Below are 21,918 nucleotides of genomic sequence, written 5' to 3'. Positions count from 1 at the left end.
CTTGGTAAATCTTAATTATCTTGTCAATTCATTTAACCAGGAACTAGGTATGTAGTAATACTGCAGTTTGCAGAGCACAGTAGCATTCAATGAGAACTTCTTGTATGATTTTTTTTGTAATGCTTAAACATATATACAATGGAGAGAAGACAAGATAGGACTCCATGAAAGGCTGGACCACCATAAAAGTGCATCTATGGAAACAATGTCTAGGGTTGAAATTCAGAGGGCCTCAAACCAGGCTTTATCTTTCATACTCCCAAAGTACATGTAAAGGTATTTGCAGTTACAAAATTGTATGTGCGTCTGTGAATGCTTGCAAAATATTTACACATTACACTCATAAATGCATTTTTGAACACAATCAGAGGCTGCTGAAAATGTGGCCTAAACTTGAAGTTTAGATTATGTGAAGCAAATTTTCAATGATGGGAAATGGAGCACAGGCCTCTCTGACAGATCAATTTCCCTGGAATGTAAAGTGCTCTGGGATTGTGTGCTTTAAAATTTTAGGATGAACAGCAGCCCCAGAACCCAACCGAAAGGCTGCCAGATAAGTGGCATCCCATAACAGGAGGCATGAGTGTGGGGAACTGAAGACTACTGCAGGAAAGAATTCTAGGTGGCTCAAAGGAGAAGGGAGTCTGATCTCAGGAAGCTTAAATATGTAACCATAAACATCTCGCAAACCAGTCTGAATCTGAGTCCCAAAAGTCAAGGCTTGTGCATGTCCCTAATGTATTTGTGTTTTGGGGGTTTAGAATTGGTTCAACCTGTGCTGCTCCTTGTTATACTTTTTTCATGCTTTGTGTGTATATAGTAAGATCTTCTAAACTTTCCACAGTATACATCCGATGAAGTGAGCTGTAGCTCACGAAAGCTTATGCTCAAATAAATTGGTTAGTCTCTAAGGTGCCACAAGTACTCCTTTTTTTTTTGTTTTGTTATACTTAATGATCTTTTCACTCCTGCCTTGTCCTCCCTACCTATTTCTTGCATCCACCTGTTGTCTCTCATCATATGTTAAAATTATAAGCTCTTTGGAACAGAGACTAAACAAAATTTATTAGAGTGCCTAGCCTTGATCCCTGATTTGGGACTCTAAATGCTACCACAATACAAATAATTATATTAATGTCAATGAAATAAACTTAATTGCTGCTATCTTGGCCCAAATTAAGGGCCCAATCCTACCCCCACTGAGGTCAGTGGGAGGTTTGTTATTGACTTCAATAGGAGTTAGAGTGGGTTGCAAGCTAATATAAAATAGACAGTTCAGCACATTTGTCATGTTTTCCTTCAAGAAGAGTAGTCTGCATTAGGTTCTGTGGCCTCTCCCACTATTAAGAGGGTATGTCACATCAGCTGTTAAACTCAGCATGAAGCCCATGAGTAGTAGGTTCCAATCCCATTAGGTGAGGCATCCTCAGGGAGTGCTGTGACAGTGAAACTGTTGTTGCTTGGCCCTGCCTGGCAAAAATCACAGATGGGAGCCACATTACTGCATGGTCCCTGCTAGAAGACCTAATGCAGGATCAGGTTTTACATTGGTATAAACTGGGAGTAAGTGCATTGCAGTCCAAGTTAGTCAGTGTAAAGCTTGTGGAAGGGGAAACAGAAACCAGTCCTATGTGTACGACAGAAAAATCAAGTTGTCAATTGTCCATTCATTGTGGTATTATTTCTAAAATATTCTTAAATTTATGTATTAGAGTCTGCCCTCTTGACATTCATACTAGCTATCAGGTCAGTTGATTTCTCCTCCCTACTTCATGCTAACTGACAAAACTCAGAAATTCCAAGTCCTGTGAATTGTGTTGTATCCCTGTCACTGCTCACTGAATTCTGATTGTTAATTAAATGATGAGACTCCTAAATTCCAAGCCATTAATTGGACTATATTACAATCGTGGCCAGGAATACTTATCAGTGAATCTGATGTTTACTGCCTGCTTTATAATTACAGTTAATATCTCAGGTCCTTTGAGGGTGGAGAGACAATACAGAATGGAAGGGGAGCAAACACAAATGTGAGGAGGGAAGAAAAGAGAGGAAAACAAATCCATTGTTATTCCAGGCACACACACACAAAAATTTAAACCTCTTCCCCAACACTGCTCTAAACCTCCTGAAACAGCCACTTCTTGTTATGTTTCTACACAGAAAGCTAAATATATACTTTCCGTCTACAATTATTTTTATATTTAGATTAAGGATATCAAAAAAAAAAAAAAAAAAGTAAAGTCTGCATGTGAGAGCATTGTGTTGATGTGTCACCTCTGCACATGCTACAGTAACCCTGACATCAAAATGACTGCTATTTCTCCACACATACAGAGTTCTTGGTCATTTAAAGGTGTAGTACACAGAAAATAAAGTGCGGAACACTGAAGGTGGGGGGAGAATTAGGGAAGAACATTTTCTGCTGAGACATAAAGCCTGAGATTTTATAAGAACTATTAGCGAACAATTTAGTAGAGGAAGTTAGTCCTTTCTGTGGCTCAGAATGGTCACATGCAATCTGCAATATTTTTAATAAACTTGTTCAATATTTACAATTGCTCTACTAACACTTTATGCAAACGTATTTTGGATTGTGCATTGTTTGTAAACTGTTTTTTGCAAGGATTCATTTGGTGCTCACTGCTCATTATTCAAGCTGCATCGTTGTCATCAAGAAAGTTACTTTATATTGTTCCTTCTCCGTGATTGGATTAACATAATTTTTTTTTATAATTACCCGTGGGAACACACATACTTGTGTGAATATGAGACTCCCCTGAATATCTGTATGAACAAAGCCTTGCACATCCAAATGTTAGCAAACAGCAAAAAAAGGGCTTATGAATACTGCTGAGGCAAATTCACTTATTTGATATGCATAAATGTTTGCAAATACTGTTTTGCAGTATTTGCCCATTTCTTGCCCTAACCATTTCACATAGTGAAAAAAAAATCGTAAAAACACAGCTATTGACCCCGATGGTCCTGACCAAATTGAAGTTCAGCTAATTACTTTCTGCCTCCCTATATTTGCACTGTAGTTTACTGGATTTTTCTTCAATTCCTGCCCTCAATTATTGTGTAATAGAGTGGGATGACCCCAGCAACTGGAGGCCCATCTCCCTCTGCTCCCCAATGTTCAAGCTGTATGCCAGCTACCTGGCGTCGAGGATCACGGAGTGGTCGTTGAGCGGGAGAGCCATCAGCTCTGTCCAGAAGGGCTTTATGTCCTGTGAGGGCTGCTACGAACACAACTTCGTCCTCCAAACCACCATCCAAACAGCCAGAAGGGTGCGGAGGCAGAGCGCGGTAGCATGGCTCAACCTGGCTAACACCTTTGGGTCCATGCCCCACCACCACATCTTTGCCATGCTCCAGGAATTCGGGATGCCAGAGAACTTCCTTCATGTGATCCAAGAGCCGTATGAGGGATGCAGCACCACCATCTGCTCGGGTGAAGGGGAGACCGCCGAGATCCAGAGCGGAGTAAAGCAGGGCTGTGCCCTCAGCCCCATCATCTTTAACCTCGCCATGGAGCCATTGCTGCGAGCGCTCTCCAAAGGCACAGATGGCTTTAACCTCCACGGTGAGAGGGTGAGCATCCTGGCTTACGCGGACGACCCAGAGCCTCCAAGGTATGCTAGACGCTACCAGTCGAGCTGCCAACTGGGGCTCCGCTTCAGTGCAAGGAAGTGCACAACTCTCCACATTGACAGCAGCAAAAGGGACTCGGTGCAAGCGACGGGGTTCCAGATTCAGGGCAAGCCCGTCATTCGCCTGGCAGAGGGGCAGGTGTACCAGCACCTCGGCACGCTGATGGGTTTCCGTGTCCAGCAGACACCCGAGGACACCATCCAGGAGATCTTGCAGGATGCCACCAAGATCGACGCCTCCCTGCTAGCACTGTGGCAGAAGGTAAACACCCTGAACACCTTCTTTTGATCCTCCGCATCTCGTTCATCCTAAGGGGATCTGCTGTGGCAAAGGTGCCCCTCAACAAGACAGAGAAGAACGACCGGCAGCTGGTGAAGAAGTGACTGTTCCTTCCCCGGAGAGCCAGCAACGAGCTAGTCTGCATTGCCCACAGGCATGGAGGCGCCAAAGTCCCCTGCATGGGCGACCTGTGCAACGTCGTGGTGATCAACCACGCCTTCCACCTGCTGACGTGTCCTGATGCCACAATAAGGAACATCATGGCAAACGCCCTACGTGCCATGATAAAGAAGCAGATCGGCAGAGCCCCTTCCAACCAAGACATCGCCACCTTCCTGAGCGGCTCCCTGGATAGCGAATTCGGGCAGGACAGGGGCGACATTGCTTCACTGTGGTCCCGTGCTCGCAATGCCACGCATCGCCTGGGGAAGCACATCGGCTGCCGCTGAAAGTGGTGTGAGGAGCACCAGGAGCTGGGAATCTTGGCACCGCAGATCAGATCCAATGACAACACCATTGTCACCCTGAGCACCAGGGGCATACCGGAGAGGACCCTGAAGGCCACCATCCACTCGCTGTACGTGGAAACCCTGAAACGTAAACCACACCAGGGTAAAGCCTTCGAGTTGACCAGCAAGTGGGATGCCAGCAACCACTTCCTTGCCAGGGGCGACTTCACCCGTTTCGCTGACTGGCGGTTCATCCATTGTGCCCAATTCAACTGCATCCTTCTTAATGGAGTCGTCCACCAGAGGAACCGAGACAAGCGTTGCAGGAAATGTGACTACTCCAACAAGACCCTGCCCCATGTCCTGTGCAGCTGCAAGCCCCACTCCAGAGGTTGGCAGCTGCGCCACAACGCCTTCCAGTACAGCCTGGTGAAAGCCATCGCACCATGCCTGGGGGAGGTTGCTGTGAACTGCGCCATCCCTGGTACCGACAGCCAGCTGCGACCTGATGTCGTCGTCACCAACTAGGCCCAGAAAAAGGTCATCGTCGTCAACATCACAGTCTCCTTTGAAAACAGGACCCCGGCTTTCGCAAAGCCCAAGCTCGTAAGCTGGAAAAGTACACTCCCCTGGCCGACACCCTGAGAGTGAAAGGCTATGAGGTGCAGAGGGACACCCTGATCGTCGGAGCCCTGGGCACCTGGAACCCCTGCAATAAGCGTGTGCTGCGGATATGTGGGATTGGTCGACGCTATGCTTATGGGGTGCCTCATGGTCTCAGACACCATCTAATGGTCCAGGGACATCTACACCAAACACATCACCAGCCACCAATAGTACCAGGAGGCGTGAGCCAGAGCGACATCGTGCATCGACCACAAGAAAGGGACCGAGAGACTTTGTCCATTGGATCATATGAACTGGAACCATAAACTCACTGAACGTTAAATCTCACCAAATGGGGGTCAATCCATCCTCATCATCGTATCCACTCGTTATACTCCACACCTGAACATAGCCATCATATGAACAATATACCCTCATATCTCAGTGTCTGTACTTTGACCCGTTAACCTTTTACCCCCAATTGGGGATATTGCAGATTATGTATTCCTTATGCCAATTTTAAACCAAACTTCACACCCCTTGATAATCTGTATGTTATTCCCTGATAACCAGAAACTTCTACGCTTAAACTCTGTACCTTTCACTTTTTTTAAACATCATCTTAATAAAATTTTTATTTCTGTGTGCTTATAATCAGCTGCTGCATTTTACTCCAGAGGTGTTTGCATTCCAGTGGTAGATGAAGTAAATTACTTTGGCTGGGAAGGCAATGTATTTTTGAAAATTTGGCCTTATATTTCTAAAGGAACATGCAAAAAGACTTGGAAAATATGGCCCAGAAGACCACTAATGCTATGCAAAATTCTGCTATAGTGGCTGTCAACTCCTAGTGGAGTTACACTCGGGATAACTTTGGCTAAGTGGTTCTTCTGTCATCCGGATAGTTCCTTGAATTCATTCTGAATGAAGCAAAAGTAAATACAAAAAAAAAAAAAAACCCCACCTAACAATTCTTGTTTATTTTTTGATATTTATAAAGGGAAATAATACCCCACACTTTGCAGTCCCTTATCTCTCATTTCAATGGGTCCAGATCAAAGTGGTCCTGCAGCCAATTTTTATCAGCAAATCAGTTGCATCCCTTTTCCAAAAATACCTGCTTTGGTATAGTGGGCTTTCTGTAAATCCCCCTGCCTCCCAACAACTCACCCACGCACACACACAATTCTGGGGATATGACGGGGGAAACTCTGCACTTTGGCTATTCTCCAGCTGCCCAAGGCCGATAGCACCCCAAGGGATCACTTAACAGGTGCCAAGGACTGCACCTTAGCTACCCATTCCTTCACTAGACTCTAGACTGGTGCAGGAATAGATTCAATCCCAGATCTATATTAACAGCTGCCATCAGGAGTTCCATAGACACCATAGCCCTATTGAATTCTCCGTGCCTATTAAAAGGATCTGCCTTCTGGTGAGGCTAATTCATGCAAGAAGCTTATTGAATGCCTTTTTTTTTCCTTTGTATGTCTACACTGAAAAATCCTCTCTTGTGTTGGTATAAAAAATAGAGGTGTGGATTTTGTTTTTAAAGACAGCTATGTCAGGGTGTGTTGCAAGATTGGGTCTCTTATGAATTCAGATAGTGTTTATAGCAGTGTTTCCCAAATCAGGGATGGGGTTGGGTGGTTATGGAAAGGCTGTAGAGGGGTTGTGGGCCTGGTGAGGAGGGGATGCCATAGGGGGTAAGGAGGTTGGAAAGTGAACCCACACTCACCCCACAGTATTGTTTCCTGTCCAATGGGTCTGGGCCCTGCTCCCTGCTCTGAGTGTAGCAATCTGGTGCATGGGGTTGTAGTAGTGGCTGGGCCAAATCTGAGTGGTGCTGTGACTTTGTGCACCAGGTCACAATGCCACTCAATTTAAATTTTGTTTGACTGCACCCCCATCATGATGGCTTTGGCTGGGCCAAACCGGAGTGGCGCTGCAGTGCCAGGTTCAGCCCCATAGGACAGGAGCCGCCACTGATAGCAGAGGGTGAGGCAAGCTTGCTCTCCACCCCACCCCCAGGGCCTCTCCTCCACACCTGGCTGGAATTAGGGTTGTGGTGCCAGGGCACATGGTGCTGCTGTGTAGTTGGTGCCCATCAGCAGGGGAGGACAAGGAGAAAGGTGACCTATGATTTTGGATCCCCACTGATTTGGACCCTGGGTTCATTGAAGAAAAACAAAAAAAAAGACAAAATGTAGTTGGTGGGTTGCCTTACTAAAAAGTTTGGGAACCTCTGGTTTATAAGAAAATGAAGTGAATGTTCTAATTTTTTTTTCAGTGTATTGTTATGTGTAAAGTGTAATTTTGGACTCAATGACCCTCTATTTAGAGTTTAGTTTTATGGGGGGAAATTACATAGTCCAGTCTGAAAAGTAAATGTGCTGGCTTTTAGTTTATTGCCATAGACTATGGTATCTGGACTAGTTACTGCCTTTGTTGCCAGCAAAGAGGGAACTTTATTTATGGGTTTCTGCTTTCATATCTTGTATAGTGTTTAAATGAAAATGACTGCCCCACATATTAATTTAAATAACCAATAGCTGTATTTAATCTTACTTTTGTAAAACAACAGTATCCTCTGTTCAAAAACAACACAAAGAAAGCATAAGTAAACAAACCGTCCCTTCTTCTCTGAATAAAACGCATCGTGTTACTTACTCTTTACTAACTGCTTAGTGAAGGTATAAATGTTAAAGGCACTTAAAGCTCAAGAAATCCTTGAGAGCAGCAGTGAGCCATCAAAATGGTCTTCACTGTACTCTTAGCCAGTCTAAAACAATCAGATAATCATGTAAAATTGTTATGAGCTGGGTGAAACCTCCTCACAGGTCAAATTGAAACCTTGCTGAGATTGATGGGTGTGAACTCGCCCTTCAAGTAACATAACTATAAGAATATATTAATCACAAGCCCCTATCTAAGACAAAAGGGTTATATGAACACACACAGGGGTTTCTGGACTAACTGTAGTGGGCTTTTGCTGACTATTGTTCGGAGGCAGAACACAGAGAAACAGAAGGGACAAGAACGGAGAGAGAGAGGCAGAGGCAAAAAGCAAGAAAACCAAGCAGTAGCCTGTGAGCACAATGTGACCCTGGGAAAAATGAGAGAGAGCTTTGGGGTTTATTGACTGAAAAGGCTTGGGGCTGTGTCAGGAATCAGGGCCTGCAGCAGAGCTAGTCTGTAGGCAGCCTCATCAGCACAACTGGCCTGCAGCAGTCTGCTTGATTAGCCATGAAACCTGATTGACTGCAGAGGCCTGTAGGCTGGCTCTTAAGCCAGAAGCACCCTTAATTCCCTGTTTTCAATGCTCAGGTCTACCACTGTGTCTGGGTCAGTTTTGCTACCTTGTCTGGTATTCTGCATGCTTTAGTTCCTGACCTCTGGTTTTGACTTTTGGCTCCAGCTCCTGACTATGGGACTCTGGTATGAGCCTTGGTTCTGGTTCTTGATCTCTGGTTTTGATCTTTGGCTGTGGCTCCTGATTATGGACTCTGGTTTGGCCCTTGGCTTTGGCTCCTGATGACTGACTATGGCTCTGACTCTGACCATTAGGCCTGCTGTCCAATCTAGCCACTAGGCTAGACTACCCTCATCCTGGTTGGCTAAGAAATGGCTCCTTTTGTTTTTGGTTTCTCCTGTGTTTGGAGAACCAGGACTCTGTACACCACAGGTGCTGACTCCATGGGTGCTCCAGGGCTGGAGAAAAATTAGTGGCTGCTCTGCACCCACCAGCAGCTAAGCTCCCCACCCTGCCCCACCTCACCTCCTCCTCCTCCCCTAAGCATGCCATGTCTTTGCTCCTCTGCCTACCTCCCAGTGCTTGCCACCACCAAACGGCTGCAGCAAGCTCCGGGGGGGAGGAGCGGGAATGTGGCGTGCTCAGGGGAAGAGGCAGGGGTTTGGGGAAAGAGTTTGAAAAGGGGCAGGGAGGGGACAGAGCTGGGGTGGGGACTTTGGGGAAGGGATTGGAATGGGTGGGGCGGGGTGGAGGTAGGGTGGGACCAGGGGCAGAGGGGGGTCGAGCTTATGCTGTACATTTCTTGTTTGGTTTTTTTTCTATGCAATTTTGTGTTTTGGGTGTATGGGGGGGTGTTTTATACAAGACATTAGACTCTATCTAGTTCCAGCTGGAACATCTCCAGGGCCCTGAAATTTACCTAGCTGCTCAGCTCGATAATGGGGAAACAATAGTAAAAAAATACCAGGTTACTGATTATGTGGTGTTCTATATGCTATCGGCCTGTGGCATCAACACTTCTTATAATCCTAAATAGAATGACATGAAGGCTTATATTTTCAAAATTACTAGTGACTTTGGATAGCTCAGTTTTTGGTGGCCATCTTGAGACCCCTTAAAGGTGCCTGATTTTGTTTTCAGAGGACAGGTACTCAGCACTTCTGAAAATCGGCTCCCTTTGAGGTGTCACCAGTTGGGCACACACATATTAAGGCACCCAAACTCATTGGTCACTAGTCATGTATTAGACCTACATAGGTACAATATAGAAGGTAAAGCAGGGAAGTGAGGGGAGGGGGTTGAATTTCTTCTTTTCTTTTTTTCTTTTTTTAAAGTTATTGACATTCTGCTTAGAACTTTATAAGGCTGCATATCACCATGGTATATGTTAATAGAAATTATTTATGACATGAAGTTTTGTAAACCATTTGTCTAAATATGCCTAGAACTGTGTGTAAGGTTGGCTGTCTTCCATGGCAAACCACAGGGGAAAAGTCATGGCAAAATCTCTCTCTATTTACAGTATTAGTAGCTTTGCTTCGCACAAACATTAATGAATATTTATCCTTGCAACACTCCTGTGATGGAGGGAGATGTTATCCCCCTTTTACAATGGGAATCCCTTAAATGCAAAAGTCATCAGTTTAGTTAAAAGAATAGTCACGGCACTGAATATTCAAATTACTGTCACGGGAAATTCTGGGAGAAGTCAAACAAATATTAGTATACTTGCACTTGAATAAAATGTATACTAAACAATGTAATCCTATGTATTTCTTGTAAACCAATAAGAACCCAAACTTAACCATACTGGAAACATAAAAGGCAGGGCTGAATTTGTAAAATGGAGGGCTCTTGCATAGTGGTAGGCTGGCCATGACAATCGTACCGGTTTTAAACAGACAACGTGACTGTCTCGTCTCTCAATTACACCACTTTTACACTAATATAATTCCAGTAGCTTCACCAGATGTAATCACACGGTCTGTCTGATTTATAGTCCTTCAGTGCATAATGGTACAGGCTGAAGACTAATAGATTACACAATTTTTTTTATAAATATTAATGGCCATTATCTCCAATGCAGGATTGTTCCCTATATTTTGTAATGCTTGGTCCAAACTAGTTCTAAAAATCCCAAGCAAGAGAAGTAGTTCCACCACTTTCCATGAAGAACTATTCTATAGCCTATTACATTTCACTCAGTTTTTTTCTGATGATCTTTAATTTTTCCATTCTTCATTTCATCCCATTATTCCTTGTTAATTCCATTAGTAATTTCAGTCCCTACAACTATTTATACATTTTTAAGGTTTAATTTTTTTTTCCATTCTGGTTCATAGATTCATGGATTTTAAGACTGTAAGGGACCATTGCAGCCCTCTAGTTTGATCTCCTGCAGAACACGGGCCATAGTTCATCCAGTAATATCTGCACTGAGCCTATATCTTGTGGCTGAATAACTTTTTCCAAATGCAAATTGATCCACTGTTACCTTATGGAGTCTGCAGGCAAATATAGTTAACAGTGGATCACATTCATGTCTGGTGTAACTCAACTGATTTCTATGGGCTTACATTAGGGATGAAGGTGGCCCAAAAGATTTGTGAGGCATGAAATCCCTCCAATAATCTCAGTGGGATGTTAACTATTAAACCTAATCATGACAGTTGTAATATCAAATCTGATTATTTAGCCAAAGAATCCAGATATTTGGGGATAGTGGGTGGACATTGAATAGAGTACTATCACTTTCTTTTACCCTCCCATTCTGATTCCTGACTGTAATTCGATTGCCAGAACATTGGGAGCATTTTCATTCAGTCTGAGCACTGCAATCAGAGTTACCTGGGTCACTTCTTGAACGATAGGCGTCTGCCTTTGGCCTAACTCCAACACTGATTCTGCTCATTTTGGAAGAATGTTTTATAGTTCTAAATCTAGCTCAGTCTTCTTTCTGAAGCTCCATTCTGTATTTTTACAGCTCGGAGAATTAATAATCAGAATTTATTGAAATATCATAATCCCCTTAAACATCTTTTAAAATTCAATATAAATGTTGTACCTTTTTAATGCTTTTTGTTAACAGTCCGCCATCCATAACTGATACAGCATGTAATTTGTCTGACTCCTATGCTTTTATCATAAATCACCTTTAGTGTGTGTATTTTCATGTTCTTGATATTTTACATGTCAATCTCAGGATTTCACATCCGTACACACTTCAAGTCAAGTACTTCCCTGCCACTGCACAATCTCCTGTGAGATTTTGTCCTGTGACAAAACCCTGATGAGGTTTTTACAGATATGGTTTTATTCTAAGCACTGCTAAGCCATTTCATGTATCTGTGTGCAGAGATGTCAAAAATGTGAGCATCTAAATGAAGCCACATCTGCCAACCTAAGGAAACAGAAAAAATGGAAATTTGAGAAAATAATGGTAGATATCTTTTATATCTTGCTGAAATATAGTTTAGACTTATTTTTTTTATTGAAGGACTGAAATACTTAAAAGTGAATCCTATTCAGAGAGGAAGTTGGAAATTTCTTCACAGGAGAAGCTGTGGCCAAAGAGCAAAAATGTTTAGTAGGTATCAACCTGCTTAAACTAAGAGGGCAAAACTGAAGGAGGACTGTCAAGTGAACAACAAAGGACGTATTCTTGATCTAAAGTGATCAATTCTACTCATTATTAATGCAAGCACTTATTATATTCAAGTATCAAGCTGCTTGTAGTAAAAAAGGGGATGTATTTTCACAGTCACACCAGTGCAACCCCCTTGCCTTCAATAGGATCAACCCAATGTAACTGAAGGAAGAATTTGGGTCAAATTTTTTTGATCTGGTTCTGAAATCTACATTGCTCACAATGGTCAAATCCCTAATCACCTTCTTTGTTTGGAAAGCTCTTAACACAGTGCTGCTTTCTCTGATGTTAGCTTCACACAGTCTACTCTTCTAGTCTACGTTTCTGACTTTATATTCACCTGTACATTTCGCTCTTCTAACCTCTTTGCCCTTCCTACCTCATTTTTACTATTTTGAAATTGATCAAATAAATGAAATCAAGTTGCTTGTCTCTGAAATACCTTGTTTTCATGGAGTTTGTAATATGTACATCCTTATTAACATTTTGCTGGTTCTGTAATGGGCACTGACTCACAGCTCTTAAATAAGGGAAATTGTCTAAATACTCACTCATCATGGATAATAAAAGGTATTATGACTATCTTCAAAGTGCTGTAAAAACATTAACTAATTATTCCTCAGAACATCCTATGTGGCAGACTGTTATTATTATTCCCATTTTACTGTGGGGAGAGACAGACTTTAAGTGACTTGCACAAAGTTACACAGAAAATGAGTGGCTGAGCAATTGAAACATGCACAGGAAGTGTGTTATCAGTCTAATAATATTAAGAATCTGAAAAAGTGAGGACATTCAGTGACAAGGCTAAAACTGAGTCCTGTCTCATTGTCTTGTACCTATTTTAATGCAAGTGTCTCCAAATGGTGAGCACTGTTGTACAGCAATCCACTGTGATTAAAAGAATCAAATGAAATGTATAAAAGGAAGGTGCAACCATACACAAGTCCAGTAGAATAAGTTAAAGAGAGATTCTTTTTCTTTTTTTTTTCTTTTTTTTTGCATGTATCTCCAAAAATACCCAGTTATCCCCCTGTATCAGCTCTCCCCAAAGACACCATATTCTTCCATCACAGCTTGACTGGATGTTATCCATGTCACCCCTGGTTCTACCAAATGTAATCACAGGAGAAACATGGTCCCCTAAAAGTTGAGGGCTTGGCCTCTTCAGCAATCCTTGTCCCAAGTTCCCCAGTGATTTAAGGAATCAAAGTAATTTCCTTACCTATTAACTATGCATTTGGAGGCAATGTGGTCCAGTAGGCAGGGCTCTGAGGCCTATTACTCAGGATGTCAGGGTTCTAGTCACTGACTCTCACTGTGACCTTAGGTATGTCACTTCACCTGTCTGGGCCTCCATTTTCCTACCCTGTCTTGTCTCTTTGGGGCATGGATTGTCTTCCACTATGTGTTTTTACGGTGCCTAGCACAACAAGGTCTTACACTAATACAAATAATAATTGCTAGTAGGCCATAAGGCTAAGAGCGAGGAAGAAGAGCATTAAAAAACCAAAACGGGGAAACTGATGAAAGAACACAGGAAGAGGAAAAATACAGCAGAATTGGAAGGACCTTAACTATAGAAAACAAGATGAGATTTTTTTCCCCCCAATATAGTAAATAATACAATCTCCCTTGCAAGTATATATAAATAAAGTTGCACATCTTAACTCATAGCATAGAATCAGAGATTATAAACCTCTGATGTAATTCAGTCCATAGTGATACAATATGAAATTTACTAAGATTACAGAATTTTCTCTAAAGAAAGAGCACAGTTATCCCAAGTACAGGACTGTTCACTAGAGACCATTTTCTAGTGAATTGTTCCATTTAATTTTAAAAGTTCCAAGTGATGGGAGTTCCCAAACAGAATGGATAAAAATAGATTATTTTTTAATAAAATTTCAATTGGATTTTTAAATTTTGTTGTTTTCTTCTTTTTAAAAATAAACCTGTTTACAATAAAATCTGAATTTAATACAAAGTATGTTAAGACCTAAACTTATCTTGTAAAACATTTTAAAAAATAAATATGCTGAATCCATGACGCTGTATCAACAACTTTTGATTTAATGGCTGATCTTTATAAAGAAAGAATCAAAAGAAAAATATCTAACTTTTGAGGTCAAGCTCTTTAAACATGTCACAACATGTACTGGATTAGCCCCTAGATTCCCCCACAGGATCAAGCGCTTGTGTTACTGGATGCAAGAGACTGGCAAATCATCATAGGCATTGGGAATTGGCCTCTGACTACAGGAGACATGATCATGTATCTCCTCAGGATCATCCATCAAGCCCACCTGGTGGTATCTTACTCCTGTTTTATAGCTTCTTTCTACCTGAGCTCTAATTGTCTCAGTTCTCAATTTTAAATAAGTCACACCACTGAACTGGTGGAAGTCAGCAGCTAAGCACTTGGAGCCAGTGTTTAAGTGCTAAGCTAGCTTTTGACAGCAGTAGCCTCTTCTTCAGGCACAGAAAGAATATTTTCTTCATTTGGACGAATTCATTCAAAAGTGAGAAACTGAACTGGCGTTGGCAAAGCAGGAAAACTCGTCTTTCTCTTCCAGTCTATGAATAAAAATGAGGAGGTTGAGGATGACATCTACCAGTTATAGAAGTCTGAAGGACGGACAAAGTAATTTAGGAGATTGTCATTTTCAAGAGACTTAGGCGAGTAGGAATTTAAACTCCAGTCACTTTGACTAAGGCATATTTGGAACAAATTGATAAAGTAATAAGTTACCAGGACCAGATGGGCACCCAAGATTCTGAAGGAACTCAAATATGAAACTGCAGAACTATTAACAGTGCTGTGTAACCTCTCCGTTAAATCAAACTCTGTACCAGATAATTGGCAGATAGCTAACAGGATGCTGATTTTTAAAGAGGCAACCCTGGCAATTACAGGCTAGTAAGACTAACTTCAGTACCAGGCAAATTGGATGAAACTATAGTAAAGAAAAGAATTATCATAACTAAACAATTTTTGATGGGGGAGGGAGAACAAACGTGGATAAGGGTGATTCAGTGGATGTAGTTTCCTTGGACTTTCAAAAAGCCTTTGACAAGGTTCCTCACACACAGAAAAAGGTTCTTCAGCAAAGTAGGCACTCATGGGATAAGAAGGAATGTCCTCTCATCAGTTACTAACTCTTTCAAAGATAGAAAACAAAGGTAGGAATGAATGATCAGTTTTCACAGTGGGGAGGGGTAAATAGTGGGGTCCCCCAAGGATCTGTATTGATCTATGCTGTTTAACATATTCAAAAATTATCTGGAAAAAGGGATAAATAGTGAGCTGGGCAAAGTTTGTAGATGATGCAAAATTACTCAAAATAGTTTAATCCAAATCTGACTGTGACGAGTTACAAAGGGATCTCACAAAACTGGGTGATGGGGCAACAAAACGGCAGATGAAATTCAATTTTGATAAATGCAAAGTAATGCACATTGGAAAACATAATCCCAACTATACATACAAAATGATGGGGTCTAAATTAGCTGTTACCACTCAAGAAAGAGATCTTGAAGTTATTATGGATAGTTCTCTGAAAATATCCACTCACTGTGCAGTGGCAGTCAAAAAAGCTAACAATGTTAGGAACCATTAGGAAATGAATAGAAAATATCATAATCCCACTATGTAAATCCATAGTATCCCCATACCTTGAATACTGCATGCAGCTCTGGTCACACCCATCTCAAAAAGGATATATTAGTATTGAAAAAAGTACAGAGAAAGGAAACAAAAATGATTAGGGATATGGAACAACTTCCAGATCAGGAGAGATGAAAAAGACTGGGACTGGTCATCTTAGAAACTACACAGTTGAGAGGGATATGATAGAGGTCTATAAATCACGAACAGTGTGTAGAAAGTGAATGTGGAAGTGTCATTTACCCCTTCACATCACAAAAGACCCAATGGTTACCCAATGACATGAATAGGCATCAGGTTTAAAACAAACATAAAGAAGTTCTTCTTCACACAACAGACACTCAACCTGTAGAATTAATTGCTGGTGACGTTGTGAAGGCCAAAAGCATAACTGAGTTTAAAAAATAATTAGATAAGTTCTTGGAGGATAAGGTACCTCAATAGCTATTAGCCAAGACGGTGAGGGATGCAACCCCACGCTCTGGATGTGTCTACACCTCTGACTGCCGGAAGGTGGGAGCAGATGACCGGGGATGGATTACTTGATAAATTTCCCTGTGGTGGTATTTCTCTCTCAAGTATCTGCCATTGCCACTTTCAGAAGACAAGGATACTGGGCTAGATGGATCATTGGTCTAACATAGTATGGCCATTCTTATGTTCTGAGGAAAATTTTCTCAAGGTGACCTGAAATAATCAATTTAATTCACTGACTACAGTTAATCCCTCTGTTTAATAAATCATTTAGTTTTGATAAGGGAAGTTTATGTATCCAAAACTTTTAAGGTTGTTTTGTTTAATTTTTATATGCTGTTTGGTGTGTTTAATTAAATTCTAGTCACCATCCTAATGCAGCTTGACACAAATCATGAGCAAAAACTTAATTCTCTAGCAAAAAAGTAATATATTACTCACTATTTTCTAACATACTAAAATTGTGAGTTGAGAATCTGAAAATATTAAGCTATATAATTGCTTAAATAAATTTCTATAGTTATAGTGTACCATTCGAGGTAGCAAAAAAAAAATACCAAATCTATCGTAAAGGCTCTATTTAGTTGTAAAGCAATGTTTTAATGGTTATATCAACCAATGAGAATGCACCTTTCTTTAGAAAATAATTGAACTAAAAATGGAAAAGTTGATTTAAATTGAGGTGTTCCACTTGGTTTTAAATCAATCCACCCTGTTCCCAAGTGATAGGGATTCCACTACTTTCCTTGAGATTCCATTCCATTGCCTATCACATCCCACCATAAGAGTTTTCTTCTACTACTGAGTCTTAATTTTTCCATACTTACTGTGATCTCATTACTCCTTGTAATTCACTCATGTGTCACCATAAATAATTCCTTTCCTTCCTTAATGTTTATTTTTTCATCGTATCCCCTTAGTTATCTGTAAATCAAGCTGTTAATATGTAGCTCTTTTAATCTGTTTTCCCAAATGAATCCCTCCAGTCTCCTAGTATTATTTTTGATCTCAGAGCTATGGCTATCCCTCCAGCTTGGGGGTTCAATCAAACCACTCCGAATTCTCACACACATTCCTTATATGAAATGTCTACAAATATTCCTTACAAAACTAGGACTTGCTTTGGAATTTTAGGAGTAGAATTAGACAAAACATTAGAAAATGCCTGTAGGGAAAAATTCTGCACTGGCAGGGATATGAACTGGATGATCTCCTGCATCTTTCCATCTCTAACTTCAGTGGTTTTCCTAAATTATATTACAGGCCACTGACTCAATTTGTGACCTCAAGTAACCTCTTATTCTCTCTCTGTTTCAATTTACATTAAAGGGCTCTAATAATACCATTGCCTCACTGTAGAGTTGTGAGACTTGAATAATTGTTTGTCAAGTGAGTTAGGTACCCAGTTAAAAAGTACGAGTGCTCTGCAAAGTAATCTTGTAATACAGTATCATTATTCTATTCTGCTGCTAAATTATAATTTATTTTCTTGCAGGATTACACTAGGTGGCACTGTTCAGACCAAATACTGCCAAATATGATTATGATGAAGAATCCGATTAGTAACAGAGAAATGTCATCTATATAGTTTGAAGTGAACCTTGGTCCGAAGCAATGTTGAATATCATAGTGCAGCCTAGTAATTCGTGAGAAACCTACCTCATTAAAATCAGTTTTAAGACAGGCCTCTTTCTTTTTTTTTTTCTTCTTGGTGTCAGGCTGTCTCCCTAACTGAGCTCACAACTCTCCCTGAAGGCAACAACAGCAATAGTCAAGCTCTGGTAGCTTTGAAGAGATCTTTGTGTGACTAATAATGTCACACAGAGTTACAGCTTCATCATGGCTCTGCATGCCAATCAGATGAGAGTACATACACTGTTGTAATCTATGGCAAATTCCCTAATTTCCTCAGTTTTCAGACTGGTGTTGAATTAGGGGCCTATTATTACCATGTTGATTTGATCTCAGAGAAACCAAAGTTGCGCTGGGGTAAACAAAGTTTCACTTGCCCAAAGAGTTCTAAACCTATCTGGACTATAGACTCAGTTCTATACAGAGGTAACAGGTCCCCTGTATGTAATGATCCATCTTAATCCAAGCAATATCTTCTCAGTCCAGATTTTACACTTCCATCTTCAGGCCTCTTGCAGTAAGAAAGAGCCCACTCTGCAATCAAGTTGAGAGTAGCTACCACAGTCAATAACGTAGGCCCTGCAGGGCTCCCAGAAGTTGCCCAAAATGGACACTCGTGTCAGTCTGGATACTCCTCCTGGTTTTATGGAGCCATCAAATCTCCTTTATTCAAATTGTGTGACAATTTGAATAAAGGAGATTTTGAGTTAGATTGTTAAATGTCACCTTGAAACAAACACCCTCCTTTACAAGAGAAAGAGACTTTAAAAATTGCCAAAACATTAATCCCAAAATGATGGAGTTGTTAGGGATGGGTGAATAAGACTAATATGTGGATTCAGGTGTATTTGGTTTGGAGGGTCCAACTGTTCAGATGATCCAGCTCGACAAATAGGAATATCAGAAAGCGTGACTAGAGTAAAATCTGTTACACTGTACCTTACACGAATGGGGATTGCTGTAACTCAAGATGAACAGTTTATGGAAGGAGCCAAGAAACTACACTGGAAAGGTTTTAATAGCTTGGAGAGAAGGGGAAAAGAGCTTCTGTCCTGCTCCTGTCTTCCCCTGCTAGAGGAACATGCTGAGGCTTGGAGAATCTTCACTAGGGAATTTCCTTAAAGTACAGGACACAAGCACACTCTCCCCCATCCCCTACCACTCTGAGGGGGAGATATGGCCTTTAAAAACTAGTACATTCCATTGTCCTGGTGCATCTAGTCATGGAAAGAGAAGCTCTGTGTGACTGCTAATATGCTCATGTAAGTTATGGTCAGTTCCACTAGTTTGGAAGGCCAAGGGCTTGCTCAGGTGCCCAGAATCACTATAGCCACCGGGTTACAAAACTTGTTTTGTGAAAATGAGAAACAGGGGCAGCAGCAGAGGAGCTGGCCGCTCTGGGACGGAGCATGCAACCACTCCAGCCCCACGCTGCATCAATCCCTGCCGAAGGAGCCCACGATGGCTCCCTGCCTGCGTAATACCCCTTACTGTCCAGGCTGCCATAGAGATATGTGGACCAGGCCAGAGAGCTGCCTCCGGCAGGTCTCCCCACTGGGGGTAGGGACATTACCAGTGGCTCTGCAGCAGGCACAGGGGTTTCTCAGCAGACACCGATAGCACTGAAGGGTGGGAGAGATGGACTGAAACCCTTGGCCTGGTTCCGAGCAACACTACTCTAGAGCAGGCTCCACTTCCGGTACCAGGCCAGGTGAGGGGGCATGAGGACTCTTGCCCTCGCTCCTTCTCCCCCCACCCCGATCGAGTCCGCTAGTTTCCCACAATCCTCTCTGTCTTCTCTCTCTCGCTTTCAAGATGGCGTTGTTGGGGGCTCCACGGAGCCTGGCGGCTCTCGCCGCCTTCCATCGGCGCAGGCTGCTGGCAGCCTCCCTGCTCCGGCAGCCGGCAGCCTGCGTCCTCGGCTGGACAGCTGGCAGCGGGCTGAAGCGGAGCCAGCCCTCCCCGCGGATCTATCAGGTGCGGCGGGGAACGTGGGTCCCCACCGGAACCGGGCGCTAGCGGGGAGGACCCGAGGGAGCCCCGGGCAAAGGGAGGAGAGGGTCTATGGAGCGGGCAGAGCCGGGGATGTGGGCAGGACTCAGCCGCAGGCTCCAGTGGGGGATAGTCGGCAGTGGGGAGCAGCAAGGGCCTGGGGGTGTTAGGGTCAAGGCCGGTGGGGCTGAGCTCCTGGGGAGCAAGGGGGCTCGTCGGCATGGGGCTGCTGCATGGCGCCCTGTGGGGAAGGGGCCCTGGCGTCAGGATTGCAGGGGACGGGGCCAGCAGGGCTGAGGACACCAGGGGAGGCTAGGGCCAAGCAGGCAGTGAGTTTCTGTACAGGGGTGTTGCGGGTTGGGCTTTTATAGGGAGAGTTGGTGTCCTCTGTGTTTCTGCCTGTTTTTACTGATAAGTCGTGGCTGGTGGGAAGGTTTCGTTTGTCCTTTTCCTTCTGAGCCCTCTTTGCTCTGTTACTGCTTTCAACAGTTTTGTTCTTTTTGTATACTTTTTTTTTCTTGGATGTCCTCATTCCATTGCCCTGTAGTTTGCCTGAAAAAAATATTGTAGCTGCCTATTTGATGGGTTAGTGGATGAATATACAAAGCATAATAACATAAGAACGGCCATAGTGGGTCAGACCAAAGGTCTGTCTAGTCCCATATTCCATCTTCCGACAATGGCTAATGCCAAGTGCCCCAAAGGGAATGAACAGAAAAGGTAATCCTCAAGTGATCCACCCCTGGTTGTCCATTCCCAGGTTCTCATTTCTGAGTCCATTTGTTTTCCCCATGTTCCACTGCCAAACATCATGTAATCAAATTATTGTACCTCACAAGGTTATTCTGGTGAAGAAAATTTAAGTGATGTTGACAAAGTAGGAAACTTGCTGGAGCTATAGCATGAATGTAAGGGGACTTGAGTAGACAGCTGTTGCTTATTCTGTAGTGGGTAACTGAGGACCTAGTACTAATTACACTGACTTGAACAGATTTGGGCCTTCTGACAGCCGTGTAAATACTGTGTTCTCTATTATGTTTACATATGTGGCCGTTAATTTTGATGCACTTTAGTTTTAATGTTTTTAAAACAAAGTTGGAAGCTTTCTTAAGTAATAAGAACTGATCTTTTAATTGTGAAATGTTTATAATGTAAGCAAATATTTAACACAAAGTTTTGTTACATGTTGTTGGTTTATTAGATGGTGACATAAAAGGGGGGCGGTAAAGAATGAGACAGTCTTTTTATATCAAAAATACTGGTTCAAATTTGACACAGAATAACAGTAGGCTGTTAAGTGGGCTAGAGGACCTGTAATTATAGTCATGGTCCAGTCTAATGGAGACACAGTGTCTGTATCAAAAAGCCACCAGCATATTCAGTGGTAATGGCATTCTCCTCTTGACTTAGAGGCCAAGAAAATGACTATTCTGAGCCTCCAGCTTCTGAAGAGCATGTTGCACCTGTGTTATGTGATGCCACGCTTTTTAGGGGGGGTGCTGTTTTAAAATACTTGTTTTTAACCTATAAATAAGGGCTGTCTATTTAATTGCAGTTAACTCACGTGATTAACTCAAAATTAATCATGATTACATTTTTAATCGCACTGTTAAACAATAGAATACCAATTGAAATTTATTAAATACTTTGGATGTTTTTCTAAATTTTCATGTATATTGTATTCTGTGTTGTAATTGAAATCAAAGTGTATATTATTTTTGGTTCCAAATATTTGCATTGTAAAAATGCTAAACAAAAGAAATAGTATTTTTCAATTCACCTCATGCAAGTACTGTGTAGTGCAATCTCTTTGTCCTGAAAGTGAAACTTACAAATGTAGATTTATTTTTTTGTTACATAACTGCACTCAAAAACAAAACAATTTAAAACTTCAGAGGCTACAAGTCCCTTCAGTCCTACTTCTTGTTCAGCCAATCGCTAAGACAAACAAGTTTGTTTACATTTGCAAGAGATAATGCTGCCCTCTTCTTATTTACAATGTCACCAGAAAGTGAGAAAAGGCATTTGCATGGCGTTTTTGTAGCTGGCATTGCAAGGTATTTACGTGCCAGATACAAAATTTGTATTAAAGCTAATGTTAAAATAATTATATAACACATAGGTTGAGAAAAGAATGTCTGTACATCTGGGTATAGTACTTAGATTTTCCACAAATACAAAGTTTGTTTTTAAAAGTCATATGATACATAGAGTACATAATCAGCAGTAACCCAAATTTAGGTGAATAGATTTAACAATACAA

At 41.9% G+C, this 21,918-nt stretch overlaps 1 protein-coding gene across 1 annotated transcript in view; it reads left to right on the top strand.

Annotated features, from left to right (window-relative positions):
* Window positions 1–19,455: 19,455 nt before the first annotated feature.
* Window positions 19,456–21,918, top strand: part of ABCB7 (ATP binding cassette subfamily B member 7) — a 65,402-nt gene continuing 62,939 nt past the window's right edge. Inside the window, exon 1 of the mRNA XM_077827243.1 lies at window positions 19,456–19,640. Within this exon, the coding sequence (XP_077683369.1) occupies window positions 19,479–19,640 (162 nt within the window). The 5' untranslated portion in view covers window positions 19,456–19,478. The remainder of the gene's footprint in view (window positions 19,641–21,918) is intronic.

The sequence above is a fragment of the Eretmochelys imbricata genome, chromosome 9, assembly GCF_965152235.1.
Source record: "Eretmochelys imbricata isolate rEreImb1 chromosome 9, rEreImb1.hap1, whole genome shotgun sequence".
Lineage (NCBI taxonomy): Eukaryota > Metazoa > Chordata > Testudines > Cheloniidae > Eretmochelys > Eretmochelys imbricata.
The sequence above is the reverse complement of the archived record's forward strand: the minus strand, read 5'-3'. Positions and strand labels throughout refer to the sequence as shown.